The sequence below is a fragment of the Macaca mulatta genome, chromosome 5, assembly GCF_049350105.2.
Source record: "Macaca mulatta isolate MMU2019108-1 chromosome 5, T2T-MMU8v2.0, whole genome shotgun sequence".
Classification (NCBI taxonomy): Eukaryota; Metazoa; Chordata; class Mammalia; order Primates; family Cercopithecidae; genus Macaca; species Macaca mulatta.
Window position 1 is genome coordinate 55,003,283 of NC_133410.1, and position 25,673 is coordinate 55,028,955.

The 25,673-nt window shown below is 36.9% G+C and overlaps 1 protein-coding gene across 2 annotated transcripts in view; it reads right to left on the bottom strand.

Moving 5' to 3' along the window:
- Positions 1 to 25,673, bottom strand: part of BMP2K (BMP2 inducible kinase) — a 143,370-nt gene that overhangs the window by 79,440 nt on the left and 38,257 nt on the right. For both annotated transcript variants that reach the window (XM_028848477.2, XM_028848476.2), the window contains exons 2-3: positions 12,970 to 13,088; positions 5,207 to 5,312 (exon numbers count right to left, since the gene is read on the bottom strand). In XM_028848477.2, the coding sequence (XP_028704310.2) occupies positions 5,207 to 5,312; positions 12,970 to 13,088 (225 nt within the window). The remainder of the gene's footprint in view (positions 1 to 5,206; positions 5,313 to 12,969; positions 13,089 to 25,673) is intronic.

The window sequence follows — 25,673 nt, forward strand, 5'->3', positions numbered from 1 at the left end:
GTGTCACCCTACCAAGCTAAGTTGAAAGCAGCTGGCCCGTGGATACACAGGTGATAGATAATAAACGAATGTTATTTTATGCTATTGAATTTTGGGATTTTTTTAATTAAGCAAATACTAACAAATATATAATCCATGGGAACATACGTAGAATACTTCCTAAAAACAGACATTAAAAATCCATAAAGTTTCATAATTTATTCATGAATTATTCATAAAATAAATGTGATCAAAATACCAATAATGATTTCTAGAAGTCTGAGACCTAAAGTACATAATTTCTCTTTATATATTAGCAAATAAAGCAGTACCAAATCACAAATTTACAAAGACAAAAGATGATTACACTTGACAAAAGATGATTGTAAACAATGGATACCTAAAACCACGTAAGGGGATATGAGCTATATAACATATTCTTTTACTCTCTATACAGTTTTATCCCTACATAATAACCAATGTCTCTGAACTATATACATTATATAGGTTCCCTTACTAAAATACCTTGTTAAACAATTTTATGTAATGCAATTAGCTGTTACAGAGGAAGTAAGGGAAGAGTATTTAGTCCTCTATTTTTTGTCCCTCCAAATCACTCCTTCCCCATGGGAGAAAAAGGAACTTATCTAATTGATTCATCTGAAAAATGAGATTGCATATACTCCATTGAGAAAATTGAGCATACTCCATTCAGGCCTTCTGGATTTCTTCTATTAAGAAATAATTGCCCACTTAGAGGGTACAACTGATCTGCAATACATATAGTAACATTAGCAGGTAAAACATCTGAAGAAAACTTTGAACAAAAAAAGAGAAAGCATGGTTTGGCTGTGTCCCCACCCAAAGCTCATCTTGAAATCCCACATGTTGTGAGAGGGACCCATTCAGAGGTAACTGAAACATGGGGGCAAGTCTTTCCTGTGCTGTTCTCATGATGGTGAGTAAGTCTCACGAGATCTGATGGTTTTAAAAAAGGATGTTCCCCTGCACAAACCCTCTCTCTTTATCTGCTGCCATCCATGAAAGATATGACTTGCTCCTCCTTGCCTTCCACCATGATTGTGAGGCTTCCCCAGCCACGTGGAACTGTAAGTCCAATTAAACCTTTTTCTTTTGTAAATTGCCCTGCGTTGAGTATGTCTTTATCATAGAAAAGACATACTCAGCAAGAAAACGGACTAATACAGCAAGAAAACGGACTAATACAGCAAGGAAAAGAAAAAAAAATAAAACTAAAATTAGCTGGGCACAGTGGTTCTGCCCTTAATCCCAACACTTTGGGAGGCTGAGGTGGGAGGACTGCTTGAGGCCAGGAGTTCCAGACTACCCTGGGCTACAAAGTGAGATCCCGTTTCTATAAAAAATTAAGAATTAAAAAACTGGCTGGGCATGGCCATGTGCACCTCTAATCCCAACTACTCAAGAGGCTAAGGCAGAAGGATCACTTGAGTCCAGAAGTTTGACGTTGGAATCGTATGGATGACAGAGTGAGACCTTGTCTCAAAAAGAAAGAAAGAAGGGTCAGGGGTGCAAAGAAAAAAAAAATGGACACACTGAAATTAATATCCACAGACAACAAAAGATTTGCAGCTAAAACAAGAACAAGGTGTATCTTTTTCCCCAATATCCCTACATGGTAACAAGGTGTATTTCAGCAAAGAACACTGAGAGAACAAAAAAGAGTCAAGCTGGGAGTGGTGGCTCACACCTATAATCCCGGCATTCTAGGAGGCCGAGGCAGTGGATTACTTGAAGTTAGGAGTTCAAGACCAGCCTGGCCAACAAGGCAAAACCCTGTCTCTACTAAAAATACAAAACTTACTCAGCTGTGGTGGTGCACACCTGCAATCCCAGCTACTCAAGAGGCTAAGGCATGAATGAGAATCGCTTGAACCCAGGAGGCAAAGGTTGAAGTAAGCTGAGATGGCGCTATGCACCCTCTAGCTTGGGTGACAGGGTAAGACTATGTCTCAAAAAAAAAAAAAAAGGTCCTTGGAAATTAAAAATAATATAATAGGAATACAAAATTCTGTAAGAGAGCTAAAAGATACAGAGGAATGCTTCCAACAAAAAAAGAATAAAGACAATAAGAAAGAAAAGAAAATCAGAGGATTATCAATCTAGAAAGCTCAAAACATTTGAAAGAAAATGAGAAGTCCAGTAAGAGACAACTGAAAATGGAAGACAAAAACTCCACAAAAAGCATACCAAAAACAACAAACACTAAGGCGCATATATCTTGAAATTTCAATACGTCGTAGATAAAGATTCAAACTAAAAGTGTCCATGGAGAAAAGATGTCACATGAAAAAATTAAGCAATCACAATAACATCAATTTCTCAACAACACTAAGAAAAAAGTGGAATGATATCTTCAAAATTCTGGATCAAAATTATTTCCAACCCATAATGTTTTAGCCAGCCAAAGTAACGATCAATGTGGGCACTGAATAAAAATATGTTTATATATGCAAGGTTTCAAAAATGCTTCTCCCAAAAATCCAGTCAGAAAGCTACTGAAAAACACACTCCTCCAAATTAGGGAGTGAAAACAAAGGTGTGGCGTAAGTAGCAGGGAATCCAAGACAGAAGGGAGGCAAAGGGAATTTCCAGAAGGACCGCTAACCGCTGTTCAAAATTAAGCACAATGATGTCTCCCCAAGAGGTGTTTTTAAAGGAAGAAAAAATGAAATCAACACAAATATTAAAATGTCTAAACATACTGCATAATTATTTGTATGTCTATTGGAAAATGTGGGACTAAAATATTAATATACATGAAGAAAATTAGGCAAATGAAAAACGAGATAATTACTAACTCCAGAAAAACAAAAAGTATAAGAAAATACAATTACAGACACCATTAAATGGGAAAATAAACACTGATTTGGTCCAAAACCTGAGCATATCTATACTAGAAGTAAAATTCCTATCTTTTCTTAGAGACAATATCTAAAACATCAAATCAAAAATAGCACTAGAAAATTTTCTTTCAAGAGCCTCCTCATGCACAGAATTACATACACACTTCCCTTGATTTTCTAAGTCCTTTCTCTTTTGTACCCTTAGGAAATCACTAAAATTATTGATTCTCTTTTATATAATGCAGTGTAGAAATATGGAAGTAAATATAAGAAACATCTCAAATATTTTAAAGGGACTACCTCTGAAGAGGGATGAGGCAGAAAGGTACTGATTTAGCCACAGCTTAAGAGAACTATTTGACTTTTTTTATTTTTTATTTTTTTGAGACAAGAGTCTCGCTCTGTGCCCAGGCTGGAGTGCAGTGGCGCAATCTCGGCTCACTGAAAGCTCCACCTCCTGGGTTCACGTCATTCTCCTGCCTCAGTCTCCTGAGCAGCTGGGAATACAGGTGCCCACCACCACGCTCAGCTAATTTTTTTCTTTTTTTTTCTTTTTTTTTTTGTATTTTTAGTAGAGACGGGCTTTCACCATGTTAGCCAGGATGGTCTCGATCTCCTGACCTTGTGATCCGCCCGCCTCAGCCTCTCAAAGTGGTGGGATTACAGGCGTGAGCCACCGTGCCCAGTCAACTATTTGACTTTTTAAACCATATACATAAATTACTTTGATAAAAATTTTAAATTTCATATACCGCAGAGCTTGATGATTTGAATACCGGATAACTATTTCTAAAAAATTTTTAAAACAAAATAATGCATTCCTCAAAAAACAGATATGATCACTCTCTTACTTTAAAATAAAATTTGCCCCTAAAACTTGAAGGTCATTTGATTCCCTTTTTAAGATGTCTTCTAAGTGACAATTAAATTTATCCAGGGTTATGATTATGCTTGATTCAAATATCTTTTAAAAGTCACAAGTAGTCAAGGGCTATGAGTAAACTCTAATCTAACTAAGAATTAGCACTATAAATGCTAGAATTCAGGAAAATGGGGTAGAAAAAAATGAGTATCTTCTCCTAAAAGAGATCACAGTACAGTACTTTATAGTAGAGAAGATATAAAGAAAAAACGATCAAGAAACATCTGTTTGTTAAATATTGTGTATGGAAATAAGTTACAAATACATCACAGTAGGCATTGTTACATTGATTCACTTCATTTCCCCCATCCTTCCCTCCTTAAAATACTGCAGTAAACAAGATCATACTCTCTCCAACATCATCATCATATCCCTCTTCCTCCTCAACCTTCAGGAAACTGTAAGAGTTCCTGGGATAGTAATTAACAATCATTACTGTCTGAAGAGAATGTAAATGTAAACCAGGGCTCCCTAGAACCACAACTGCCAAATATGGCTTGCAAATTTGTAGGAAATAGAATTTTGCCTCCACCTTTCCACACATTAAAATTTTAAGGCTGGGCACGGTGGCTCACACCTGTAATCCCAGCACTTTGGGAGGCCATGGCGGGCAGATCACGAGGTCAGGAGATCGAGACCATCCTGGCTAACACGGTGAAGCCCTGTCTCTACCAAAAATACAAAACATTAGCGGAGCGTGGTGGCGGGCGCCTGTAGTCCCAGCTACTCGGGAGGCTGAGGCAGGAGAATGGTGTGAACCCGGGAGGCAGAGCTTGCAGTGAGCCGAGATCACGCCACTACACTCCAACTAGGGTGACAGAGTGGGACTCCATCTCAAAAAAAAAAAAAATTAAATGTCAGGAATTTTTTTATGATGATGATGATGATGATGAAGGTATGCTACACAAGTATTTATTTTAAAATATCACATTAGGCCCAAATAAAATGTGATTTTCTATATTCTAATGTTTACAAACAACACCAAGAGACTACAAAAAACAGGTTTATATAGATCAAAATGCATCCTCTAAATTTGTTATATTTAATGTTTACAATAACATAGTAGAGCACTGGAAAAATCTTACAACATTAATATTGACACATTATGCTCTTCTTGGTTGGATTTCAAAAGAATTCTATGGAGAGCAAGAACTGTAACTCTGTACCTGCTTAGATTTCCTATTTTAAACTCAATATCACTTTTCTCATTCTGCATTTACATCATGCTCATATCATAATTGCAGCAACTATGACTAGGTTTTAAATAATGTTTTAACAATATTCCTAATGAGATAATGAAAAGTAAGATTACAATAAGTGACTAGAATAAGTTAGCAGCTGCCCTGGAAACAACAAAGGTATCTAGTAACCCATTTAAGGATAAATTTTTTATTATAATACAAATGCAAAAAATACTTACCTCGACAATATTCCATTAAGATAAGGACTTCCCATACATTATCACTAATTGAATTAACAGCACAGTCCAAATAACCCACAATATTTTTGTGACCAGATAGCTCTTTCTGGAAAGAAAAAAAAATGAAAACTGGAAAATGCACATTTTAGAGGTATAGAATTAGCAATGGTTTGAAGCCTAAATTAATGTAAAGAATTTGAAAAGGCAAGAATTAAACATGAGTATAGAATCTAACATATTTCAACCAAGCAAAGGCTTCTATGGTTTCAATAAAAAGTTTACCTGCATGTGACTGTAATTTTCTAACAGACAAATATGAAAATTATTTTTAAATTCAACTCTGAAAATGGTTCATTCAAAAGTAATAGTTCCCAAAAGTATACAAAGAACTTGAGAATAAAATATTAGAACTTTTATATTTGATTTTATCTAAAAAATAAAATAACTAAGCTCCAATAACAATTACATTCTCATTTGTTGTGCCTGCAACATATTGCAATTTACGTGTAGCTATTACATGAATTTATAGATACATGCACTTTTAACTAAATAACCTATAAAAATGACCAAGTGGCTAAAAAGATTTCTAAAAAGAAACCATAAAGATAATGCTAATACAAATATACGGAAATAAGAAAATGAAAAATCTGAAACTTTTGCGTCTTTAACAAGATAGTCATCAGTATACAATGAGGTTAAGAATAATAATCTACTCTGTTCTACTGGGAAATTTAAAAACAACTATTAAAAATATTATTTAAAATAAATTTACATCAACTATCATTAGCAACAAACCTAGTTTTAACTATGCAACGTAATTTGAAATAAGGGCTAAGGGCTACTGAACATGGGAATTATTTATAAGGAAGTATACATAATGGGGATGAATCATCAAAAAAGTTGACAGACCACCATTCTAAAGAACTAATCTCCCTAAAAAAATGTTCAAAACCATAAGATTTGAGTGTGCTGCTCCTCATATATCATATCTCTCAAAATCATACAAATTCTATCGAAAGGAAGAGAGACGTCTTGTACAATAGTACAAGACTATAATATCTCTACTCAAGTTAGAGAACTTAGTCTAAGCTTCTCCATTATCTTGAGGTAAATCTTTCTACCCTTCTAGCTAATAGCCTTACTTTTAAAAAAGTAAATGCCAAAGCCTAGTCATCTCGAATCTAGCTAAGGAATACAGAAAATAAAAGCAGAATTCAAAAAAGTCAGATTGTGCAAATGCACTTATTTGCTAACAAAAGGGATTGTAATAGGTGTTAGTAAAGACGTTGATACAAAATAAGAAATCCCCCTCCTAGCAGGTGGATAAGTAGGACTGACATTAATAACAAGTGTTGGCAATAACATGGAAAAAGACTTTCCTTAGAACATAAAATGGTTCAGCTGCCATGGAAAATAGTCAACATAAACTACATATGACCCAGCAATTCCACTCGTAGGTATATACCCAAAACAACTGAAACCCAGGCACTCAAGCAAATAGATGTATGCATATATTCATGGCAGTATTAATTATAATACCCAAAAGACAGAAACAGCCCAAATGCTCATCAAATAATTTTTTTAAACTGCATCAACAGATGAATGATAAATTGTGTTACAGTCATATAACGGGATATTATTCAGCCATAAAAAATAAAAATACTATAATTATGTGAATTTCACTTCAACAATCTTCAAATATACATATGCACCTGTGTGTGTGTTTGTGTGTAAGCACTCAAAAAACCATGAAGAAAGAGAAAAGAAGATGAAGAGGAGGGGAGAAATGAGAGGACAAGGAATAAGAACAAGAACAAGAAACCATCCAGAGCACTGAGCATATGCAATCCTAGAAAAGAAGGAAATTTTTATTCTACTTTTTTTTTTTTTTTTTACTACTTAGGCTAGTTAAGTTAGAGTCACTGAAGTTTTTAATGGCCTATGAAAATATTTTTCACTTTTCCTAATATTTAAAAAGAAGTTTTCCCTTGTTGAAAGATGTCTTGCTATTAGAGTTCACAGAAAAACAATCAACGTTAGAGCATGATATTAAAAGTGAAAAAGAAAACTAATTGCTGTTTGTGAATGAAAACACATACAGTGAATGCACAGGAACAGTAAACACAGAATTCAGACAGTAGGATTTTTTTGGATAAGGAGAATAGCAAAGGTGTACCTCATTTTATTGTGCTACATTTTTTAAAGTGGTACTTTGCTTTATTATGCTCTGCAGATACTGCATTTTATACAAATTAAAGGTTTGTGGCAATCCTGCACAGAGCAAGTTTATAGGCACCATTTTCCCAATAGCATGTGCTCAGTTTGTGTCTGTCATATTTTGGTAATCCTCACACTATTTCAAACTTTGCCATTATTATAACAACAGTTATGATAATCTGTGATCAGTGATGGTTGATATTATTATTCTAATTGTTTCATGGCAACACAAACTGTGTCCATATAACACAGTGAACTTCATCAATAAATGTTATATGTGTTCTAACTGTTTCACCGGCTAGCCATTCCTCAGGCTCCCTCTCCTTGAGGTTTCCTACGTCATAAAATACAACAATACTGAAGAGTCCCACAACTCTTGTTTTAATCAAAAGCTAGAAATAGTTAAGCTTAGTGAGAAAGGCACATGGAAAGCCAAAGAAGGGCAACATCTAAGCCTTTTATTACACCAGTCAGCCAAATTTTGAATGCAACGGAAAAATTCTTGAAGGAAGTTAAAAGTGCTACTCCCATGGACACACAAATGGTAAAAAAGCAAAACAGCCTCATTGCTGACATGAAGAAAGTTTCAATGGTCTAGACAGAAGATCAAGCCAACCGCTACATTCCCTAAAGCCAAAGCTTTAACCTAGAGCAATGCCCCAACTGCCTTCAACTCTATCAAGGCTGAAGAAGTAAGGAAAGCTGCGGAAGAACAGTTTGAAGCTAGCAGAGGTTCGTTCATGAGGTTTAAGGAAAGAAGCCATTTCCAGCACACATTAAGTACAAAGTAAAGCAGGAAATGCAACAAGTTATTCAGAAGATTTACCTAAGATAATTGACGAAGGAGGCTACACTAAACAATAGATTTTCAATGTAGACAAAACAGCCTTCTATTGGAAGAAGATGCCATCTAGGATTTTTAGAGCTAAAGAGAAGAAATCCATGCCTGGCTTGAAAGTTTCAAAGGACAGGCTAACTCTCTTGTTAAGGGCAAATGCAACTGGTGACTTTAAGTTGAAACCAACGCTTACTTGCCATTCCAAAACTGCTAGGCCCTAAAGAACTACGGTAAACCTACTCTGTTCTCTATAAATAAAACAACAAAGCCTGAATGACATCACGTCTGTTTCCAGCATGGTTTACTGAATATTTTAAGCCCACTGTTGAAATCTACTGCTCAGAAAAAAAGATTCCTTTCAAAATATTACTGCTCACTGACAATGTACCTAGTCACCCATGAGCTCTGATGGAAATGTACAAAAAAATTAATACTGATGGCTGGGTGCGGTGGCTCTTGCCTATAATCCTAGCACTCTGGGAGTCCAAGTGGGACAGATAACTTAAGCTCAGGAGTTCACGACCAGCCTGAGCAACATGGTGAAACCCCATCTCTACTAAAAATACAAAAAATTAGCCAGGTGTGGTGGCACCTGCCTATGGCCCCAGCTCCTCAGGAGGCTCGGGCATTAGAATCACTTGAACCCAGGAAGCTAAGGTTGCAGTGAGCCAAGATCACACGATCACACTCCAGCCCTGGACAACAGAGCAAGACTTCATCTCAAAAAAAAAAAAAAAGAAAGAAATTAATATTGTTTTCATGCCTGCTAACACAACATCCATTCTGCAGCCCATGAGTTAAGGAGTAATTTTAACTTTCAAGTCTTATTATTAAAAAATATGTTTCTTGGCCGGGCGCGGTGGCTCACGCCTGTAATCCCAGCACTTTGGGAGGCCGAGGCGGGCGGATCACAAGGTCAGCAGATCGAGACCACAGTGAAACCCCGTCTCTACTAAAAATACAAAAAATTAGCCGGGCGCAGTTGTGGGCGCCTGTAGTCCCAGCTACTCGGGAGGCTGAGGCAGGAGAATGGCGTGAACCCGGGAGGTGGAGTTTGCAGTGAGCCAAGATCGCATCACTGCACTCCAGCCTGGGCGACAGAGCGAGACTCCGTCTCAAAAAAAAAAAAAAAAAAAAAAAAAAAAATATGTTTCTTAAGACTATAGCTGCCATAAATAATGACTTATCTGATGGATCTGGGCAAAGTATATTAAAAACCTTCTGGAAAGGATTCACCATTTTAGATGCCATTACAAACATTTGTGATTCATAGGAGGAAGTCAAAATATCAACATTAACAAGAGTTTGGAAGAGGCTGATTCCAATCCTCACGGATGATGCTGAGTAACTCATGACTTCAGTGAAGGAAGTCACTGCAGACATGGTAGAAACAGAAAAAAAAAAAAAAAAAAAAAAAAAAAACTAGAATTAAGTGGAGCCTGAAGATCTGACTGAATTGCTGTGAAATGAGGAGCTGCTTCTTATGAATGAGCAAAGACAGTGGTCTCTTGAGATGGAATCTACTTCCTGGTGAAGATACTGAGAACACTGCTGAAATAACAACAAAGGATTTAAGAATATTACACAAACATGGTTGACAAAGCAGTGGCAAGATTTGACAGGATTGCCTCCAATTCTGAAAGAAGTCCTACTGTGAATAAAGTGCTATCAACCAGTATTGCATGCTACAGAAAAAGCTTTCATGAAAGGAAAAGTCAACTGATGTGGCAAACTTCACTGCTGTTTAAAATCCACTTACAACCAGTGTTCCATTATTGGAACGCTAAGCATGTGGGAGTTATTTATATCCTACTGCTCAAGGTCATTGCCAAGGTCTGATTTTTCACTCATGCAAAAATTCAAAAAATTGCAACCTCCAGCATAAATGGGTTAAGAAATTTCCACAGCTACCCCGCCCCTTCCTTCAGCAACCACTACCCTGATCAGTCAGCAGCCTTCAACATCAAAGCAAGACCCTCTACCAGTAAAAAGAATGCACTTTGCTGAAGGCTCCAGTGATCATCAGTTGTTTTTTAAGAACATTTTTAAATTAAGGCATATACCATTTTTAAGGCATAATGCTATTGTACATTTTATAGACTACAGTGTAGTGTTGTGGTGTTATGATACTATATTGGTTTTTGTCCACAGTTCCTGCTTCATAACTCCCAAAGCCCTAGTCACAGTCTTTTGTCATAATGTTGGGTGTCTTAGGCCCCAGGAAGTAGAAACTTTCTCCTGCCCTCCTTTTACCTGCCCCAAGGCAGGACTCTAATCATTCCCCACCTTTCTGATTGTGGGTCTTAAAACCCTCCCCAGAGAGAGTCCTGCACTATACCCTAGGGGAAGGAATGCTGACATCATGAAGCTTCCATAAAAACTCAAGAGGACTGGGTTCAGGGAGCTTCCAGACAGCTGAATATTTGAGGGTTCCTGGAGGGAGATGTTCCCAGGGAGGCAAAGAAGCTCTGTACCCCTTCCTCCATACCTCATACTCTATGCATCACTTCATTTGTACCCTTTGCAATATCCTTTAAAATACACCACTAATCATAAGTGTTTCCCTGAGTACTGTGAGCCACTTCAGCCACTTCAGCCAATTAATAGAACCCAAAGAGCAGGTGGTAGGAACTGCAACTTTAAGTTAGAAGGTGAAGGCTGGAAGACTCAGCAAGTCTGCTCTTCCATCTTCTCCTTCCTGCTTTATTCTAGCCATGCTGGCAGCTGATTAGATGGTGCCCACGCAGACTGAGGATGGGTCTGCTCTTGTGCTACCTGGAGAATGCAATAAGGAGATACTCTTAAGCAGGGAGCCTCTTTACCCCTAGGGCTGACTCTGGAACTGTGTGAGGTGCTGCTGGATTCTACTGGACACTTGGACAGTGCACCATGAACAGCTCTTAATTGACCAACAAGGAGTTACTTGGTTTACAGACAGCAGTTCCAAAGTGAATGGACAACATTCCGTTTGGATGGCTGCTACTTTGATCAAAGAAGGTAAAAACGTATCAGCAAGGTGGGCTGAATTGCATGCAGTTTTTTTTTTTTTACTTTTTATTTTTTTTAACAGTAATGGCAGAACTGAACAGTGGTGGAAGCCCCTGTGTTTGAGTTTTTTTACTGACTCACAGGCAGTGATCAGTGGCCTGGCCACACAACCTATGGAAATTTGAGGGGTGCATTAAAGTAGAACAAGTCAGTGCCCATCAGAAGAACTCCCTTCCAGATTGGGAAAGTGACTGGAATCAGCAAGCATGTCTGTCCGTGTGCTCCCTGGAGGTGGCCACCTGGGTCCATGAAATGAGCGCACATAGGGGTACTGCAGCAGTGCAGACATAGGATGAATAAAGACGTGTTCTTTTCGCACCCTCACAGGCACATAATGCCAGTAAGAACTGTTCTAAGTGTCAGCAAGACAGACAGAGACTACCAATGGCTATGGATGAGATTCCCTGATAGGAAGGCCCTCAACATAGCTGGCAAGTGAGACTGATGCTGGTAGCCCTCGGGGGGCTATGAATAGGTCTTGACAGGAACAGACATTGACTCTGGACTGGGCTTTGCTTATGCAATGGAAGATAAAAATGCTCAGAATGCCATTTAAAAAAAACAAAAACAAACAAACAAACAAAAACCAAAACAAAAGAGAGTGTATAGAGTTAGAGGGCCAACTATCATTTCTTCAGACCAAGGAACACAATGTACAGTCCATAATGTGCAACAATGGGGCAGAGAAAGGTCCTCCACAGAGTAATAGTTTGATATAGAAGAATAGGGAACTGAAACATTGGTCTAAAATGGGGAGATAAAAACTGTAACCATAACTGTTGTATGCACTGAGAAGCCAAAAAAATTGTGTGACTTGCTTTCTTGCAACATTCACTTTATTGCAGTGGTCTGGGACCAAACTCGTATCTCCAAGGTATGCCTATACAGAGATACAGTTGAGGAGGAACACACAGAAGGCTCCAATAGTATTTGCAGAGTTTAATTTCTTAAGCTGGATGGTGAACAAGCTTGGTGTTTACTATATAACTCTGTAAATATTTCTATCCTGAAAATACTCTACAATTAAAATGTATTTAAGAACAAAAAAGAAAGAAAGCAGAGTAGCTTTAAAGTATACAAGATGATGTGTGTAGGTTACATGCAAATACTACATTTTACATAAGGGCCTTGAGCATTCTCAGATTTGAGCATCTGCAGAGTTTGGTATCTGCAGTGGGTCCTGGCACCAAATCCCCATAGAAGACCAAGGGACGACTATACTACAAATCACCAGATTATCTTTTAATTTAATGATCTTTAAATATTATTATAAATAAGCAGCTTGCCTAATAGCTGGTTAATGTTATAGAAAACAAAACAGGCCAGGTACGGTGGCTCACACCTGTAATCCCAACAGTTTGGGAAACCAAGGCAAGCAGATCACTTGAGGTCAGGAGTCCAAGTCCAGCCTGCCCAAGATGACGAAACCCTGTCTCTACTAAAAGTACAAAAATTAGCCAGGTATGGTGATGGGCACCTGTAATCCTGGCTACTTGGGAGTCTGAGGCATGAGAATTGCTTGAACCTGGGAAGTAGAGGTTGCAGCAAGCTGAGATCATGCCACTGCACTCCAGCCTGGGCGACAGAGCAAGACTCAATCTCAAGGAAAAAAAAAAAAAAACTTGCCAAATTTCTGAAAGAGAATTACTCTTTCACTTACCATAATTGTAATTTCCCTTTTACAAACATTGAGGTCTGGCACGTTATTGACATACATTCGCTTCAATGCACATCGGATTCCACCGTGAGTACGCACGAGGAAAACTGTGGAGAATCCACCTAGAAAAACAAAGCACCAATTAATTTAAAAGAAACAGAAACAAATGCCAAAATCATGTAATATAATTGTAGAGCTTAATATTGGACGAAAATAAACAATGACTGTACCCAAGACAAAAATAAGTGCAATAAGTCACTAGTAGATTAAATGCCAAAACACTGGCTTCCTAAGTCAATCATGAAGTAGTACTTAGAGGAAAACATGCTTCTTGAATAAAAATGCTTCCTCTTAAAGGCTAAAATTTCACCTTTTGCACTAGACTACCTCTTATGTAGTATAATGAAAAATGTCACAATTATGTTACTAAAGTTTGGTATATACAAGTGATTGCCTACGTATTAGAATGTCCCTCTTAGATAACAAAACACTGATGTTATTTAATATGAGACATCAATGGGATCAGATAGGTGCTTCCCTCCTCCAGTTCCAGAAGATGAACCAATACTGTTCTAAGCCCATCACAGGAATCTCATTTCCCCTTATCAGTAACTGATTTAGGATTGGGTATGTAACTAGTTCTCGCTAATTGAACATGTAAAGTCAGCCCGAGTTGCAGGGAATGATTTTCCACAGATAAAAGAGACTGGTAGAGAAGGCCCTGCTCTTTTGCTTTTTAATTTTGTTGCCTATGATGTTTACACCTAAAGAAGTCATCTATGGCCACAATGGAAGAAAGAATCAGAAAGAAAATGATCCAAAACACAGACATTTGGCTTACTGAATCAGCCAACTCTGGAACCACCTCCCTCTAGAACTCACATAGTAAATGTCTTCATTACTTAAGCCATGGTTTACACGGAAATTCTGGTTTTTGGGTTTTTTTGGTTTTTGTTTGTGAGAGGGAGTTTCACTCTTGTTGCCCGAGCTGGAGTGCAGTGGCACAATCTCGGCTCACCACAACCTCCGCCTCCCAGGTTCAAGCGACTCTTCTGCCTCAGCCTCCCAAGTAGCTGGGATTACAGCTGCCTGCCACCACACCTGGCTAATTTTTTGTATTTTTGTAGAGACAAGGCTTTGGTATGTTGGCCAGGCTGCTGGTCTCGAACTCCTGATCTCATGATCCGCCCGCCTTGGCCTCCCAAAGTGCTGGAATTTCAGGTGTGAGCCACAGCACCTGGCCGGAAATTCTGTTAACTGCAGCTAAGAAAGCATCTTATCTGAAGCACTAGGTAGATATTCTAAAGAACAATTTTGTCATATCTAAACAAAGATTTCCACATGAAGTTTTTTAAATTTATCTTGACACAGAATATGCTATAGCTTACTTTTTTAAAAAATGGTGTATCACTTGCATTAATTTGATAGCCTTTAAAAAGCAGCATCCTGAGCAATAATAAGTCACCTGCACTCAGGTCAATACAAGTTGTAAAAGGAAAAAAAAACTATTAGAAATACATAATAGGGGAAAAGAGCTCTGATATGATTTGGCTGTGTCCCCACCCAAATCTCACTTTGAACTGTAATAATCCCCACGTGTCAAGGGCAGAGCCTGCTGGAGATAATTAAAACAAGGGGGCAGATTCCCTCAGACTGTTCTTGTGGTCGTGAATAACTCTTACAAGATCTAATGGTTTTATAAATGGGAGTTCCCCTGCATAAGCTCTCTTGCCTGCCACCATGTAAGATGTAACTTTGCTCCTCATTCACCTTCTGCCATGATTGTGAGGCCTCCCCAGCCACATAGAACTGGGAGTTTATTAAATCTCTTTCCTTTATAAATTAGCCAGTCTTGGGTATGTCTTTATTACCAGCATGAGAACAGACTAATACAAGCTCCTAGGAAACTCCAGAATCAGTACATACTCTTTCCAGATTCTCTACATCTTCCATGTCCAGTTATAAGAAACTGTACAACTTTCCATTTTGTAGATCTGGATTTCCACATATATAGTGTTAGGGAAATCAAATCAACCACCCCACAAGGCAGTTCTAGGAATAAATCAGATGATGACGATGTCTGGGAAAGGTACTTTATGTAAAATCTCTAACAATGCAGGGCATTACTTTAAAAGAAACTCACTTAGCACTAATTTCATATGTAAACATTAACAAGCCAGAAAGTAAAAGACCTAATAGAAAGGGCCACTTAAACTACCATAATTTTATTTGGTTACAAAAACTAAGGAAAACGTGGAAAGAAAGAATTTATCTAGATAAGGAGGTGGTACAAGTACAGCTGAGAGAAATCATTTAAATAGCATTTGTTTTGAGACATTTATCTATCTAGGTCTAGATTATTCCCCTAAAACAATGCTTTCCCAAACATAGCTTTGCATCAGAATTGCCTGAGGTGGTCTGTGTATGAATTTATCTTGAACAGTTTCCAAATTCTGGCCCCAAGTCTGAATCAGTAGGTCTAAATGGGGACCCCATTTATATATTTATATAGATATACAGATATAACTATATATAGAGAGAGAGAAAGAGCACTAAAAATCTCCCTACTTGTTATACTATTATACTTTTGTATATGTTTTAAATTGTTTATTAGATGGAAAGGGAAAAAGAGTTCCCCTAAATGGTTCTGATGCACAACCAAGTTATGTAGTCACTGAACCAAGTTCCCAGAGGAACCATGGATCCTATATACCTATTCTTACCCACCCACAGAACAACGTGATTTTATCCCTGTGAATCAGAGAAATGAGAAAAAAAAAGTATCAAGTAGGTTTTCTTCACAAAAACCATTCCCAAAATGAAAGTTTTCCAATTCTACTAACCCTAATTTAGACAGATCTTATCAAATGTTAAGTTTTCTGAATACAGAAAACACGTTCAACTTCAAGAAACGATTTCTACCTAAACATGGTAAACAGTGATCGTTAATTGTATCTACTTTGAGAATAAAATGTAATAAATATTTATGCTTTCCCCAGTACTATCTTTTCAAGAATTTTCCGATAAGCTAGTATTATTTCTGTTTGAAGAATGCACTTACGGAGAGGTAACCAGTTAGAACACTATAGTAGTCCAAGAGAGGAGTGTAATACTTGCCACCAATCTATAGCTTATCAAATTCTTAAGTATTTCTTTTTCCTCACAGAACTCTTTCATGTTCATCACTCACTCAGGTACTTCTATCTAGAATTTGACTATATTATCATGTACTTCAGTTTTCCACAAATTTCTGTACATAAATCATAAGATTATTGGCAGTAACCACAGACTCTACATATATACGTACAATTAATACTGTAAAGCACAGTTGTTATATTAATGCTAAATTGTATAATTCCAAACATGAAATTATGAGAGTATTATAAAGCACTCTAAATGTTCTCAAAAGACCATAAAAGCAAAATTATGACAGATATTGATCTGATGAAATAAAATGGGAAATAAATGTGTACTCATGAAAGTAAGAAAAATGATTGGTATCTTTTGCACTCTATAAACTATATAAATTGTATAACTAAATATAGAAGTTTCATTCATAGGCGTATTCTTTAAAGAGCAGTAATTGTCAGCCTCCTCCAGCTTTTTTCAAGGGTAGGATATAAGATTTACACATGAAATAATTTCATAGGACACCTAATTGAAATCTTACCTCTGGTCTCCACACACACACACAAAAAGGTAACCAGATTAAAATGAAAGAGTAGCTTTGTTAAGCCAATCTAAATTTGTTTCAACTAAGAAGAATCATAATGGACAATTCTCCATCTAATCTCAAGTGCCAGCCACCCAGGATATCTCTCAATTTTTATACACTGTAGTATGGTAATAATAAAATAAGGACAACACAGTTTACACTCACTTGGAAAGCACTGCTCTAGAGATGCCAGGTCTCTGTAGTAACTATATATGAACACATGGCATATACTGCTACAGACTAACTTCTTCTGGTAAGCCATTATTTATTGCCTCTATTAAGCAATTATTTCTCCTTGCTTTAATTTGTCATTTCCATGCGTTAATTAAATCATTTTAATTTACTGATGCTGTACATATTTGAACTCTCCACAAATTCACTTAAAAAGATAACACAAAAGGATGAAAAGTGATAAAGCTAACGTATCTATCCTTCATATCTTTCCCACAGTTCCTCTGGCATAGTCATTAATTGATCAACCAGAGGTACCCAAAGGAGTAGAAATTGATCAATAACAAAATAATCCTTAAAATGCGGCTAAGTAGTTCACCGGGAAATAGGAAAACTGACTTAAGGTCAGTCAGACCTCTTGATTCACTACCCCATTCCCCAAAGCCAGGCCAACACTCGCCCCTACGCAGTATTAATTAAACTAGCAGTATATACGAGACATCAGGAAACATTTTGGGGCATGGGAATAGAAGAAAGGTGAGTGTAGTCCTGAATTAAAAAAAAAAAAAAAAAAAAAAAAAAACAAAGAATTAAGTAAATGCCTACTGAAAAGAGAACCCCCCACCTGAACTCAAGACCACTGTTCCCAGCTACAAGAACACTGGCAGCGAGACATACAAACAGAAATTGGAGAAAAAAAAATTTTTCTGGGAAACAGGAAAAAACATACAGATAATGAAATGTCGGAGTCATAGAATTTAAAAGTGGCTTTCCGCATCGTCACACTAAAGTGAAGCCCCAAGTCAAGAAACTTGTCCCATTTACACAAATGGCTTCCATCATCATCACTTTAGAACTTCATTCTATAAAAAGAACAGACACAAAAAGATGATCAGACGTTCAAAGAAACCCTTTAACATGACAAGAGATTTAAAAAAGCAAACAGAAAAAAAGAACTTTGAAGAGGTGGTGGGAGCTAAAGAAATCATCCAAAGAACCTATAAATATTCTTAAGAGTAGAAGACAGACATTGCAGTCATGAAATAAGAGCAGAGTTCTATAAAAGGGATATTTGGAGAATGAGAAATTACTTTTACAAAATAGAATAAAGAAATCAAAAGTTAAAGCTTCCACAGAGGAGCTAGAAGATAAAATTAAGGAAATATTCCACAATTTTTTCAAAGAATAAAAGACTGGAATATTAAAAAACCAGTTCAGGCCGAGCATAGTGGCTCACGCCTGTAATCCCAGCATTTTGGGAGGCCGAGGTGGAAGGATCACCTGAGGTCAGGAGTTCGAGACCAGCCTCACCAACACGGTGAAACCCCATCTCTACTAAAAATACAAAAATTAACTGGGTGTGGTGGCACATGTCTGTAAACCCACTACTTGGGAGGCTGAGGCAGAAGAACTGCTTGAACCCGGGAGGCGGAGGTTGCAGTGAGCCATGATCGCGCCACTGCACTCCAGCCTGGGCAACAAGAGCGAAACTCCGTCTCAGAAAAAAAAAGTCTAGTAGATCTAATATCTAAACAACAGATGCTTCAGAAAAAGAAAAGAGAAATTGAGGGGGGAAAATGTATCAAAGATATAACACACACTCTCACACACACATCAAACTTGAAGTACATCAGTTTCCGTATGAAAAGGGCTCACCAAGCAAATACCCAGCACATAGAACAAAAAGATCCACATCAAGGCTCATCGTCATGAAATTTCGGAAGGCTCAAGATAAAAACAAAATCCTAAAAGTTACCAGAAGAAGAAAAAGATTGCATATTTCCCTTAGAATGGCTTCAGCGCTATATCCATACCCAGTCATCTCACAAAGCAATGGATGAATGTGTAAGCACAAGTAAGCTAATACTATTATTAAGTAGGCATATCATATACTGATGGCATTTTACCAAATACTTCCTGCTAAATTTCTAAATTTCAGTTAGACTAAAATTAGCCTAAAAACTTTTAAAGTTGCTTCAAGATTTCTCCATTTTCACAGTCATTATAGTAAGATAACCAACATAAGATAATTGTACAATAATATTAATAATGCCAGTAAGTCATAGTAAGAATATCCAGAAAATACACTGGAATCCACACCCTACTATTAGATGACAAAAAAAGACCTAGATATTATATACTGGGCAAGAATGAGTATTGTAAAATCATTTCAAAGAAGTGACCAACAAGAAATGAAAGGATTCTGTCCTTTACATTAACAGTGAATATTATGGGGGTTGGAGGTTTTGAAGCAATAAGCACTTCTATGTATAATGCCTGGTAAGTGAGTAGGCACACAATATTATTTATTGAATGAACAAATTAATGAAAGATGGAAAAAAATGTTCCGCTAAATTTCTTCTTGGAATCCAGCATATCAAGGGGAAGAGGGAAGCAAGGCTTTTGGAGTCAGACATAAAAGTAAATACTAACTCCACCATTACTAATTGTGTGACCATAAGCAAATTAATTTCTGAGCCCCAGTTTCCTTATACATTCAGCAGAGATAATAAGGTCTCCTCACAGGACTATTCTAAAGAATAAATGAGATTCTGTATGCAAAGCACTAGTACAGTTCATTTCATAAATGGCAGCTTTTGTAACTACTACTAATACGATCAGTAGTATTAGGCTGCTGCTATAACTACTTGGCCAGGCATGGTGGCTCACACCTGTAATCCCAGCATTTTGGGAGGCCAAGGAGGGTGGATCGCCTGAGCTTAAGAATTCCAGACCAGCCTGGGCAACATGGTAAAACCTTGTCTCTACTAAAACTACAAAAACATGAGTCAGGCATGGTGGCATGCACTTGTAATACCAGCAACTCGGGAGGCTGAGGCACAAGAATCGCTTGATCCTAGGAGACAGAGGTTGCCGTGAGCTGACATCACACCACTGCACTCCAGCCTGTGCAACAGAGCAAGACTCTGTCTCAGAAAGAAAGAAAGAAAGAAAAAAAAAACACTGCTTCATATTATGAAGGTTAGAGTTAAACTACACATTCTAAAAAAGAAGACTGGAAACTAATACATTGCTTGACAAGCTAACATAAAGACAGTAAAATTCAAGGAGACTATACTTACCTGCTTCACCATGCCCAAGTCATACATGCATAAAAGTATAAATAGAAGTACAAAATAAGTTATTCAAACCTCAAATCAGCTTATAAAATACTTTTTTAAAGAACTGGAAATGTGAGGTGTTAAATGAAGGCTAAGATCATCTCTTTTTTCCAACACCATTTGAGAAATGCAAATCAAAACCACAATGAGATACCATCTCATGCCAGTTAGAAAGTCAGGAAACAACAGATGCTGGAGAGGATGTAGAGAAATAGGAACGCTTTTACACTGTTGGTGGGAGTGTCAATTAGTTCAACCATTGTGGAAGACAGTGTGGCAATTCCTCTAGGATCTAGAACTAGAAATACCATTTGACCCAGCAATCCCATGACTGGGTATATACCTGAAGGATTATAGGTATTATAATAGGTATATACCCTCAGCAAACCACCATGGCATGTGTATAAATATGTTAACAAATCTGCACATTATGCACATGTACCCCAGAGCTTAAATTTAAAAAAAAAAAAAAAAAAAAAAATCTCTTTTTTTAAACACCGTAATTCACCTCTATGTTTTGGCTTTGTTTGTCTAATGGAATAGCAATTCAATATAGCCACTCAAAATAAGATCTAAAGGAATGCCTCCCCCATCCATTTTAGGGAGGAAAAGCCCTAAAATTGTATTATGTTTATTAAAAGCATCACTCTGACTCTATTACCATAATATGAGAAAAAATATATGTCTGTTCTTTGTTCCTAGTTTCTGGTACAGAACTTCAGAACCACTTAGAATTCCCTAGTAGACATTTCTTTGTTATGCCAAGAGGTTAAGTCATCATGGGGCCCTACATAGCTTCAGAATGGGGCCGATCATCAGAAAACCAACTAGAGGTTAGAAAGATTAGATTAGAGGCTTGAAGCTTTCAGCCTCTCCCTTCCCTTTCCCCCTGCCCCCTATCTCTCCGGATAGGAGAGAGACTAGAGATTGAGTTCAATCATATGGCCAATGATTTAATCAATCGTGCTTATTTTGTGAGACCTCAATAAAAACTCTGAATATGAGGTTCAGAGTTTCCTGGTTGGTGAACATACTGCTGTACTGGCAGAGTGGTGTACCTGGCATGAGGATTAAAAACTTCTGCACTCAGCACCCTTCCAGACCTTATGCTACGTACCTGTTCTCGTTCATTCGTGTCCCTTCTAATAGAAGAGTAATTGTAAGCATAGCACTTTCCTGAGTTCTGTGAGTCACTGTAGCAAATTATCAAACCCAAAGGGAACCCCCAAATTTGTAGTCAAGTTTATCAGAAGTACAGATGACCCCCAAGACTTAGAGCTGGTGTTTGAAGGGGGGGTAGTCTTGTTGGACTATGTCCCTTAACCTGTGGAGTCTGTGCTAACTCTGAACAGTTAAGTGTCAGAATTGAATGGAATTGCCGTATACCCAGTTGGTGTCAGAGAATTGTTTTTGGAACACAGCTATCTACTCAGGAATAAGTTATGGGTGTATTATATCTTCTGCTTAGGAGGATGAGAAGTATGCATTCAACTACCAATTAAGAAGCTTTAAATCTATCCATTATTCAAAACTGATTGTCAAGAAGCCAAACAGTCCTCAAAATCAGTACCAAATATTTCAGAGACATGTAATACTGAATTAATGAGTACTTGATAAATTTTTAAATATTTGTGTGTCCATACAATTAGACTTCCTTTCAGGTTGTACCGCATTTCTTGAAAACACAAATTTCTGTCCAGACCATATAGCTGACTATCAATATGTCTCTTCTGCTATGCGTTAAGCAACTTGAGAAGGGCTTCATACAATAGTAAATACACGATGAATAATCAACGTGTCCAGTCACCTATGAATTAACCAAGCTCCTCTGATTTCCCATAAGAAAAAGAGAGTTTTTTAAATGCTTTATTTTAACTAACATACACTAATTTCTTTGACATGACAAGTAAAAGTGATCGATTCACTACAAGAAATTAATTTAGTCCAGCATAATTTGCACTTAGTGAACATCTCTCAGGTCTTAACCAGTACTTTATTTGCAAAGAACTGAAAATCGACCTTGGAAGAAGTCAAATAAAAGTAGATACCATTAAATGTTTTCTGTAACTGTAGTTTTCCATGCATTTTCTTGCCCAATTACTCATTCCCAAAAATGACAAGACACTGTTAGTGAAATTGGGAGAAAAAGTATCAAAGTGCGTAGAAAAAAATGAGTAAAATATTTAAAAATTGATTCCCCAAGGATCATCAATGTATGCTAAAATCATAGATGAAAGGTTAATAAACAGGATATTCATATAGTACCCAAGTATGAAAAGAAAAACATCACTTTCCAAGGGAGAGATCTGGTAGTCACTAACACTGGGACAAACTGACATTATGTTTCTTAACATGTGATGCAGTATAAAGTAAACAGCATCGCCTATGAAGTACCCTTGCCAAAAAACCTTTAGCCTGAAAAAACCTTGAGGTTTAACTTCACATTACCAAAAACATACAGGAGCCAGAATGAGGAAAATGATTATAGAAAGAAGAAATCAGACAAAGCTAGACGTGGAACACTATACAAGATAACTAGACAAAGAGTCAATGTGACCCATTTTTTAGAGTGAGTGAGGGTTATTCTATGCAATACGTAATCCTTGACTGAATTCCAGTTTCAAAGAATCAACTGTAAAACATGTTTGTTGTTGGTGCTCAACTACCTGAAAGCAATCTGTACACATCATGTCACTTTACTCATTAATGTTTTTTTAAAAGTTTCCAGCCTTCATGAACTTCTTGTAATTTACTCATTAATACTTAATGAATACTTAAACACATATACATCCTAAAAGTCCATATATTATTCTATATAACTATAGTACTCTCTGTCCTACCTAAGAAAATAATTATTATCTTGTACAGTCCCTATTCAAAATTACCCACATGTTGTAAAAATGTATAAAGGAAATGTAGTAAAATGTTATTAGTAATTGAATGCAGATGATGGGCATATTATTCACTGTATCACTCTTTCAACTTCTGTATATTTTAATTTTTTTTCACAATAAAGTTGGAAGAATAAGAACAAGAAACAAAGTATGTTTTTCCCCAGGCGATTTCTCTCTTGCCATGCAACAACTTCACCATCACCACTGAGAATTATCTGCTGATTATTCAGACTTGAAACATCCCCAAAGGCACCAGAAGTCTCTTGCCACAGAAAATGTTTATGGTAGCCTAGGGACCTACATCCCTAGGATATAGTTCCTATATCTTAGGTCCAACATCCCAACACAGGCAGGCACTGTTTGTTTATTAAAGATTGGGCTGTTAGTGATATTTACTCCTATCAAGTTTGTTTTCCTAGGGACTTGAAGAAGAGAGATAGATGAAGGGATAAAATTACACATGGTCTTTCTGTGCTGTATTAATCATCAAACATCATGCAAATCAGTAAAACAGAGGAAATACCAAACTGTCCCACAACTTCTGGTTTCAACCATTGCCAAAGAAAACAATGTCATTTGAAAACAATCTTCAAGATAAGTGGAACAAGCACTTATTTGCCTGTGGGGTCTGAGCCAAAGGAAAGTTCCTCCTACCCAGTGACCAGTAGCCTGTGATACATCAGAGCATCGTTACTTTACACTAAGGCAAGGACTCCAGGAGTTTCTTTAAAAAGTGGAAATACTCCTAAAGAGTAATTAGTAACTTAAATTCTCACCAAACTTAGTACATCAGTAAGTGCTATCTCTCACAAGGCAATGAAGGAATGAGTTGGTACATCTGACTGGGCCAAGAACAGGAAGAGAAGAAGAAACAAAAAATATACTGTCTTATTTTATTCTCAACACATGTGAGGCATTTATCTTGTTATCCCCATTTTACAGATGAAGAATAAACCAAACAGTGAAAATGAAGGAAAAGAGCCAGCCAACATAAACCAGATATGATGGAGACAGAAGGACTTCTGGTCTTTTCCCATACAAATCTCACAGTTTAATGATTTTTACAGTCTACAACTACCCTTGTTAGAGTTAGGCCAGAAGAAAATCTAGATACATAATTACAAATGGGAAGATGTGGGAATAACAGAATTTAGGAGGAACAAAAAGAAAATGAAGTAATCAAGAGAGAGCAATAGAGTCTCTAAAATTTTATTCTAAATAGAACCTTACTTAACAGGCAGCACTCCCTATATAAAAAAGGCCTGCAGGCCAAAAACCATGTTTGCTTTGGACTACTCAGTGCCTTAAAAAAGACTGTATTATATCAGATGACAATCTAGATTTTTCAGCTTTTCTTGAAAAACTTAGAAATAGAGAAACAGTAGGCCCTCATTCTTACATGAGATCAACCAAATGGCATTGGTTGCTGTAGCCTTTACACAGGGCATGTGCTAATGCAGTTCATCACAGCCCCCTCTACCCTCCATTGTCTCAGGACACTGTCCCAGTTTACTCGTTTACATGACACGCCTGGCCTTTACAGGCATCTGAGTTTACAGGCCCTACAACAAGAACTTCTAATAATTTACACACAACAGTATTTAGGCTTGAAATACTTATTCAATGCCTCTCTTGTCCACTAGGACGTAAATTCTGTAAGGGGAGAGACTGCGTACACCTTATTTATCACAGTATCATCGATGCTTACCACTTTGTCAGACACTGAAATATCTGTTGAGTGGATAACTTAAAATCAATGAACTACTTCTCGTGGGAAGTTGTTCTAATTGACAAGCTATAATTGCTACATTGATCATTTATGGAAAAAAAGCAATTAATCTCTGATTCATTATTTTCCCTTGACATTTACTACATTTCTAATATACTATTCAAATTCTGAAAACAGAATTTAATTTCTTTACCACATAAATCATGTTTAGTCTAATTATTACATGACAAACTATAATATTAAAAACCTTTTGAGTTCATCCTTTAAAAAGTACTTCAAATTTGACAATTAATTCTCAATATTACTTCACATTAGGCTATTATCTCTTATCCTCCTGAAAAAAAATTACCTCTTTATACTTAAAAAGATGTAAATCAAAATATTTTATGGGCTTTCATGTACCAGGCTTCATGCTATATCTTCACATAATTACCTCATTTAATTCTTAACACATATTTTTGGTATTAACTTTATTCCTCTACTTTTTAAAAACAGAAATGATAATAAGCTCTGAGGATTTTAGCAAGTTCTTCGAGATCATGACTATCAATAGCAGAGCCAGAATTAAACTACCAATTTCACACCAAAGTGTATAGTTTCGACTAACCATAGTGCTCTAAAAATGAAACAATATGAGGCCTAAAGATAAAGTAGCAACAGGAGAAAAGGAATGACCTTTATCTTCAGGAAATGCACTCTTTCTTATCATTACCCTGAAAATTGGAGTCTTCATTTAATTTCATTTATTGCTCTTAAAGTTGGAGTGTTCATCTTATTTCCCAAATTGGGGAAAAGAACATTGAAAAATTAGGTAAGCTCCTTTATCAATCAGCCAAATGAAAGAATCTTAGAATTAAGCCACTATGAAATTAAAATGCCAGTCTCTAGATGTGAATATAATAATATCAAATGTAGTAAAGGCATCAAGAGCAGCAAACTATATATTTTTTAAAAAGTTATAAAAGGGAAAACATCCATAATATATCATTTTTTTGCCCTTGACAAGTGTATTAGTCTGTTCTCACACTGCTAATAAAGACATACCCAAGGCTGGGTAATTGATAAAGGAAAGGTTT